The sequence below is a fragment of the Condylura cristata genome, unplaced genomic scaffold, assembly GCF_000260355.1.
Source record: "Condylura cristata isolate star-nosed mole 26May11 unplaced genomic scaffold, ConCri1.0 scaffold00015, whole genome shotgun sequence".
NCBI lineage: Eukaryota > Metazoa > Chordata > Mammalia > Eulipotyphla > Talpidae > Condylura > Condylura cristata.
Window position 1 is genome coordinate 870,109 of NW_004567116.1, and position 7,385 is coordinate 877,493.

Sequence of the window (7,385 nt, forward strand, 5' to 3'; positions counted from 1 at the left end):
CGCGGCCTCCAGCCCCCCCACGGGCGCACCCGGGGGTCGGGCCAGTTCCGGCGAGGGGTGCGGGGCCGGGCCTCTCTCTGGGGCTGGGGGCTCGGGGGGCGCGCGAGAAACCTTCGAGGCGCAGTGCCCCGGGAAGGGGTCCTGCGCCTCGAGGTTGGGGTGGCAGGCCCCTGCACACAGCTGTCCCCTCGGGAGTGCCCTGTGGGTCGTTCGGGCCGTCCTCGAGGCGCGAGCGAGGGCCCGGACACGCAGCAGCAACAGCTGCCCCTGCGCCACGAGGGGCCCAGGAGGCCCAAGCAAGCGCCCCCAGAAGTGCCCTTGGGACCACCCTTGTGGCTCCCCGGCCCGCCTCTGGCCGACGGGGGTCCTGACGCTCCCTGCCGCCCCCAGTGCAGGGCTCGAGGCCCGGAAAGAATGTGCAGCTGACAGAGAACGAGATCCGCGGCCTGTGCCTGAAGTCCAGGGAGATTTTCCTGAGCCAGCCCATCCTTCTGGAGCTGGAGGCGCCCCTCAAGATCTGCGGTGAGCCCCTCCCCAGGCCCCTTCGGTTTCCTGAAGCAGCACCCTTCCCTTTCCCATCCCTCCCCCTCAACTCTGGGCCAGTCCAGACCCAGCAGCCAGTACTGACCTGTCCCCGGGCCGCAGGCGACATCCACGGCCAGTACTACGACCTGCTGCGCCTGTTCGAGTACGGCGGCTTCCCTCCGGAGAGCAACTACCTCTTCCTGGGGGACTACGTGGACCGCGGCAAGCAGTCCTTGGAGACCATCTGCCTGCTGCTGGCCTATAAGATCAAGTACCCCGAGAACTTCTTCCTGCTCCGCGGGAACCACGAGTGTGCCAGCATCAACCGCATCTACGGCTTCTACGATGAGTGTGAGTGGCAGTGTCTGGGCAGCCCCGCCCCAGAGGGGCCCCACTCGTCGGGGACCCTCACAGGCCAGGAGCTCTCAGAGGCCATGTCAGTTGTCATCTGCCCGCCTGCCCTGGCACGGGGCCCGGCCCCGGAGCGTCTGCGGTGGCTGCCACCCCGAGCAGGGTCTCCCCCAGTAGCTCTCTTATTAAGGCGCTCGAGGCCCATCTAGACCCAACTGGACTGGACTGGACTGCGCTGCACGGATCTGAGTGGACATAAGCCAGACCCGGCCTTGGCCTGGGTGGGGGTGACAACCTAGGGGATTCCAGAGCTTTGCTCTGGGGCTCCTGTGGACACTGCTGCTGGGACTTCCTTCCCGGCGTGTCTGCATGGTTGAGGTCCCTGGGCAGATGGGTGGGTGCACGGCCTCCTCCCAGCCACCCCTTTCTCTGGGCAGGCAAGAGGCGCTACAACATCAAGCTGTGGAAAACATTCACCGACTGCTTCAACTGCCTGCCCATCGCCGCCATCGTGGACGAGAAGATCTTCTGCTGCCACGGAGGTGAGGGGCTCTGGGCCTGTGCAAGGGCCAGCTGGAGGACCTGTGGCCAGTTGCCTGGGGTCTGGGCTTGGAAGTTGCCTCTTCCAGGCGGCCCACGGCCTGGCCAGGCCGGGCTGGCTCTTGGAGCCTGGCCCTTGTGAAGGGTTCGCTCGGCGCCAGCTCTATCTGCCAGGAGGGGCTTCTGCCGGCCGGGAATCTGGGGCGTGGGGGGCTGTTCTGAGGCCCGTGTGAGGTGGTGACCCGGGCCTCGTCCCTCAGGCCTGTCCCCAGACCTGCAGTCCATGGAGCAGATCAGGCGCATCATGAGGCCCACGGACGTGCCTGACCAGGGGCTGCTGTGTGATCTGCTGTGGTCGGACCCCGACAAGGATGTGCAGGGCTGGGGCGAGAATGACCGTGGCGTCTCCTTCACCTTCGGGGCTGAGGTGGTGGCCAAGTTCCTGCACAAGCACGACCTGGACCTCATTTGCCGGGCGCACCAGGTGGGCTGCCAGTTCTGGTCCTTGGGGGCGGGGATGGGCCCTGGCAGCCGCCCGTTCCCTGACGGCCTCTCTGCTCAGGTGGTAGAGGACGGCTATGAGTTCTTTGCCAAGCGGCAGCTGGTGACACTCTTCTCGGCTCCCAACTACTGTGGCGAGTTTGACAACGCAGGCGCCATGATGAGCGTGGACGAGACGCTGATGTGTTCCTTCCAGGTGGGGCAGGTGGGGGTGGAGCAGGTGGGGGTGGGGCAGACGGGCCTTCCCCTGTATGCTGATTCGGAGACCCTGACTGACCTTGCCTGTTCTAGATCCTCAAGCCCGCCGACAAGAATAAGGGGAAGTACGGGCAGTTCAGCGGCCTGAACCCCGGAGGCCGGCCTATCACCCCACCCCGCAACTCCGCCAAAGCCAAGAAGTAGCCTCCGTGGGCCTGTCCTCTGCCCCTGGTGGTGGACTGTACAGAATCAAGTGGCTATGAGGGCCGCCCACGCTGGCCGCAGGCCCACCTGTCATGGGGAACATGGAACCTTGGTGTATTTTTCTTTTTTTAATGAATCACTAGCAGCATCCAGACCCCCGGGGCCCCTCTGCTGTGCCAGGGGTGGCTGCAAGCAGGGTCCTGGGGCTGAGGCTGCAGCTCAGGGCAAAGCGGGGCCAGATTGTGGGGCTCCAGCCTTGCTCGTCCTTGGGGCTGGCAGCCGGCTCCTGGGGCAACCCATCTGGTCTCTTGAATAAAGGTCAAAGCTGGATTCTTGCCACGGCCTCTGTCTCCCTTGTCCCAGACTCTGGGCCGACAGCCCTTCTGCCCGGAGCCACTTGGGAAAGGCAGGCCTGGAGGCACGGGGCCAGAGGCTCGGAATTGTGACAGGGCACACGAGCATCAGGAAAGCAGCCGCCTGCGCCACCTCAGACCACAGAGGCGTGCCCGGGACTTGTGGGGTCAGGTCACTCCTGGCAGGAGGCGGATCACTGATTTTGTTTCCTAACAGGTGAGCTGAGAGGAAGCAGAGCCCAGCCCCAGCCACAGGCTGAGGCCCTTTGTTCAGACATGATTAGTTGGGAGAAGGGGAAAGGCCCAGGCGGCCACAGCTGGGGGCTGGGGCTAGCCAAGACCAGCTAGCTGAGCGCCAGTCCGGCCCACTGTACCCCGCCAGGGCACAGGAGCCGGGTGGGGGGTGGCTGCCGGTCCACCTACTCCGGGGCCTCGACAGGCGGTTCTCAGCTCAGCCTTCGCCCTCACTGTCTTCGGCCAGCACCGGGCTGGGGCCCTGGGGAGAAAGCGCTGGGGCCAGGATGGAGCCAAAGAACAGGGAGCGGAACTGGAAGAACAAAGGCTGAGTGAGTGGGGAGGCTGCGCCCGGCCCCCACCCTGCCTCGGCCTCCAGCCCTACCTTCTTGGGGGGGGGCGTCCCGGGCACTGTACTGGGTTCAGCTTCCTCGTCTTCATCGTCCTTCTCAGAGTGGGGGCCCGATGGGGCACCGACGGGGGGCAGCACTCGAGAGCTCTCGCTGCCCAGAGTGGTCTCCATGGCAATCATGTAGGAGTCGATGTCATCATTAGCAAAGTCGTCCGGGGGGGGCATACTGCGGGCAGAGACCGAGTCGGTGACTAAGCAGGAGACGGAGCACAGAGGAGCCCACCTTGGAGGACTGGGGTCTCCTGACCACTCCTGATTTCTGGATTTTATTACTTCCTGGTTTCTTTGGAGGGGAGGATGTAGGGGTTAAGTAGTGGCTTCCTGGAGGGGGTGGGCTGGAGTCCTTTGATGGAGTTCAGGTAGAGGCCAGTTTCCTCAGCAGCACGTCCACTGAGTGGGGTGTCTGGGGTCCAAGCCCCACCTCCCCAGGGCGCAGGAATTGGAGAGCTCTGGGGCCCAGGGACGGGCTGGGCGGGGGGCCAGACCCAGCTTCCTCTGCTTCAGCTAGGCTGGGCCCATCCTCCCCAGCCCACCTGCCCTTGCAGCCACCTGCTCCCCCCACCCCAGCAACCCCTTCCCTCCTTGGCCTGGGAGGAGGCTCAGAGGGGGGGGCCTCGGGCCCCTGCCAGAGAAGGAAGCCAGCCCCACCTTGGGGACACTTTCCTGGGCGGAGGGTTCTCTGAGCACAGCTGACCGGGAAGGCTGGGCCTGTGGGGCTGGAAGCTGAGGACCCGAGGGGCTGGGCGGGCAGGAAGTGTGCTTGGGGGGCTGGAAGCCGCAGGCTGGGGGTGGGGGTGTGCTCACCTGTGAGCCGGGAGCCGAGGCGCCGGCCTGCGGAGCTCAGAGAAGTGCAAGTTCTGGGCTGGCGGGTCCAGCTCTGAGAGCGTGGCCAGGACAAAGTGGCCATCTAGCAGAGAGTCCGCAATGGTGAAGATGGCTGGCCTGGAGGGACGACGGGCAGGCAGGGTCAGAGCCCTCTGGCCTCCGGCCCCCCCGCAGCTCCCTCAACCCATACTGGGAATTACCTGCCCGGAGTATCAAAGTGAACACTAAGGGGCAAGTTTGCCGACTCTGCAAAGCTCAGGAGCCCCTGCAGGAGACAGGCAGAGGGTAAGGCCAGGCAGGTAGGGAGGACAGGGTGGGGGAGCCGGGGGAGCCTCACCCGGAATTCCTTGAGGCAGAAAGTGATGGCCACCCCTTCTTGGGCCTGCAGCTGCTGGAAATCCTCCTCCCCGAGGCTCAGTTCGGTCACCATGGCTTTGACGGTGCTGTCTGGGGAGCAGAGCCACGTGGCGGGGGCCCGACCTCCCTCCCACCCGCTCTGCCCCTGTCCCAGCCAAGTCCGGCCTCACCTGCCTCCTCCTCCTGGTAGCTGCGCAGAATGACCCTGCGGCCGCGGCCGATGCCCAGCGTCACTTCGGCCAGTGTAGGGGGAAAGGGCAGAACGGCCTCAGCCAGGACCCTACAGGGAGGGCCCAGTGTCACAGCCAGGCCACCCTGCCCCGCGCTCGGTCTCAGGTTCTGTGACCGGGTCACGTTCTAGGAGAATGGCCGTGGGCAGGCCGAGGCCCCGGGAGGAGGCCCGGGTAAGCGGGACAGGCCCTGCCCCAGCAAAGCTCCCAGGCTGCTGGGGGGGGGGAAGTCCACGGCCAGGGCTGGGTGGGTGGGCGCTCCCAAGACGCCAGCAACAGACCTGGGGGGGGGGGCTCCACAGCCCCTCGGATGCTGCCTCACAAAAGGCCTTCAATCCTTGTAGGGAAGCACAGTGATAAATATTTACAGATGAAATGTCAGCTGGAATTTGCCTCAAGACAAATGGAGCAGAGCTGGCATCTGCTTTTATATGTAAGTGAAACTGTCTCTGAGGAAGAGGAAAAGTTGCTCGCTGGAGCGGAGAGGGAGCTCCAAGTCCAGCAGGCAACGGTCTCCCTCCTCTACCCACCGCTGCCCCAACAGAACCAGAAACGACTGGGCCCTTCAGTCACTGCATCCTAAAAGCTGAGCAAGCCCCAGCCCACCCGAGGGCTGCGTGAGGCCCGGAGAGCCCCCTGTAGGCCCAGGCCTGGCACCACTGCCCGGAGAGCCCCCTGTAGGCCCAGGCCTGGCACCACTGCCCCACTGCCACGCTGCCCCTCAGTGCCCGCCTGTCCCGAATGGCTGCGTCCCAGCAGGGCTCACTGGCACAGCCCTTCTCGAGCAGGACCGTCTGCCCGGCTGGGCTCCTCAAGGGTGCAGTGCGGGTGGGAGAGGCTGCCCTTACCGGGGAGCACCCCAGAACGATGAGGGGCCAGAGGTGCACTTTCGTATCTAAGCCACTGACACTAAAAAGGGAACCTTGAAGCTGTGCAAGTCTGAGGATCTTTGAAGGCAGCCAGGGACCTGCCCTCAGGGCCTCCCTGGTGGCACAGGGTCAAGTCTCAGCACTGTGAAGCTACCCCAGGGGCTCAGCCTGAGTTCAATCCCCGGCCAGGGAGTGACCACAGAGCACAGCAGACCCCTCCTATGTCCCCACTGCTCCCCTCGGCAGTGTGACTGAGTCGATCTGCCTGCTATGCTCCCCATTGTCTCTGGGGAATCCTCTCACCCCCACACCTCTGGCCTATACCCCAATTCTTGTACACAGAAATACATTTTTACAAAGAAAGGTCTGAGAGGCTTGAGGCGGAGCAGACAGGCTGGGGTTAAAGCCCCTCCACCCTGCCTCTGCCCAGAGCGCCCTCTGGGCGGGGTGACCTGCGGCTCACAGCCCTGCAGGAGAGTGAAGGCGCTGCCTTCTCGAGTCCAAGCTCGCGGCCTGAGACCCAGGGCTCGCTGGCGGCGGGCTGTGCTCACCTGGCTGGGGCGCGGAGCACGTGGGGGCACACAGCGGGGTCGAAGACAGCCTGCAGGGACTCGCAGTCCTGGAAGGACAGGTTGTGAGTCTTCCTCACCCCTGGATGGACAGACAGTCTCAGTGGGCCTCAGGGCCTCCAGCCCGCCGCCGGCACCCCTGGGCTGGCCAGCTGCCACTCACCATACTTGCAGTGCAGCTGGACCACAAGGCGGCTGCCCCTGCCGTTCAGGGAGATGCAGCACTTGTCCACAGTCTTCTCCAGCAAGGCCAGCGAGCGGAAGATGGACAGGAAGGACTGGGGGGAGATGTCGGCTGGGTGCTGCAAGCCTCCTGGCCCAGTGGGCCCCGGCCCCTGTGCCCTCGGCCCCATGGCCCAGGAGGGAGCCCCCGCCGCTGCCGATAGCGACAGCCTCCAGGCCCTCGCTCTCACCTCCATGCATCTGGCCCGCCTGCAAAGGCCGCTCGCCTGGCCGGGCCCGGCTCCTAGTCCCTACACTCCGCAGGACCTGCAGAGCCCTGCATCTGGCCACAGCTCCACCACCCGCTGCCTCTCCCTGCAGCCTGCCCTGGGTCAGCCCTGCACACCGCTCCCCAGTTAGCATCTCATAGCGGCCGGGGGCAGGCCCTGTGGTGGAGGTTCCTGGAGGGTGCCGTGGGGCCGCTGAGGGGGCCTCACCTTCATCAGGATCTTGCAGCGCAAGGGGTCTTGCCCCGGGGTGGCCGCCTGGTACTGCTCGAAGAACAGCGGGGCGAAGAGGAAGCAAGCATAGGCCGAGCGGGAGGAGTTCACAGTCCGGAGGGACAGCTGGGCCGGTGCAGGCCAGGGGAGGGCAGCGTCAGGGGCAGGGCCCGCCTGGTGAGGCGCCTCCAGCACAGGGCCTGCCCCAGGCCTCGCACTGCTGCACAGCCTGAGCACCCAGGCCAGCCCCGGCGCCGCGGGGCACGAGAGGGCCACTGCTCGCAACTGCGCGGGCCTGGGGGGTGCCGGGTGACACTGACGCACACCCCCACCCGGCGGCGGACCCAGGGCAGACCCGGCGGCCGCCTGCGGGGAGCTGGGGCCAGGCCGGGCCAGGGGTCCCTGCCCGCGCCCCCACCCCAACCCCTCAGCCCAGCCCCTCACCCCGTCTTCCAGGGGCTCCAGGTAGAGCTCGTCCCCCATCCGCGACAGGGAGTGGACGGCCTTGCCGAGCACTGCGGGCAGAGAGAGCGCGGTCAGGCGGCGCCGCCGGCC

At 66.0% G+C, this 7,385-nt stretch overlaps 2 protein-coding genes across 3 annotated transcripts; one reads left to right on the forward strand and one right to left on the reverse strand.

Moving 5' to 3' along the window:
* Positions 1-371: 371 nt before the first annotated feature.
* Positions 372-2,656, forward strand: PPP1CA (protein phosphatase 1, catalytic subunit, alpha isozyme; the record flags this gene model as incomplete). The annotated part of the gene is made up of 6 exons (XM_012725123.1): positions 372-522; positions 646-876; positions 1,314-1,418; positions 1,677-1,900; positions 1,979-2,113; positions 2,209-2,656. Coding segments are annotated over 6 exons (957 nt in total), but the record flags the coding sequence as incomplete, so codon positions are not given.
* On the reverse strand, positions 2,433-7,340 carry RAD9A (RAD9 homolog A (S. pombe)). 2 transcript variants are annotated; one of them, XM_012725295.1, is made up of 10 exons: positions 7,275-7,340; positions 6,828-6,956; positions 6,332-6,446; positions 6,151-6,250; positions 4,671-4,780; positions 4,481-4,590; positions 4,344-4,408; positions 4,123-4,260; positions 3,292-3,484; positions 2,433-3,219 (listed from the first exon to the last, which is right to left on the reverse strand). In XM_012725295.1, exons 1-10 carry the CDS (start codon positions 7,311-7,313, stop codon positions 3,124-3,126), a joined length of 1,095 nt encoding a protein of 364 aa, XP_012580749.1. In that variant the 5' UTR covers positions 7,314-7,340; the 3' UTR covers positions 2,433-3,123. The 2 variants fall into 2 exon arrangements, with proteins under 2 accessions (XP_012580749.1, XP_012580748.1); XM_012725294.1 differs by having other exon boundaries at positions 4,344-4,590.
* Between the last annotated feature and the right edge of the window lie 45 nt (positions 7,341-7,385).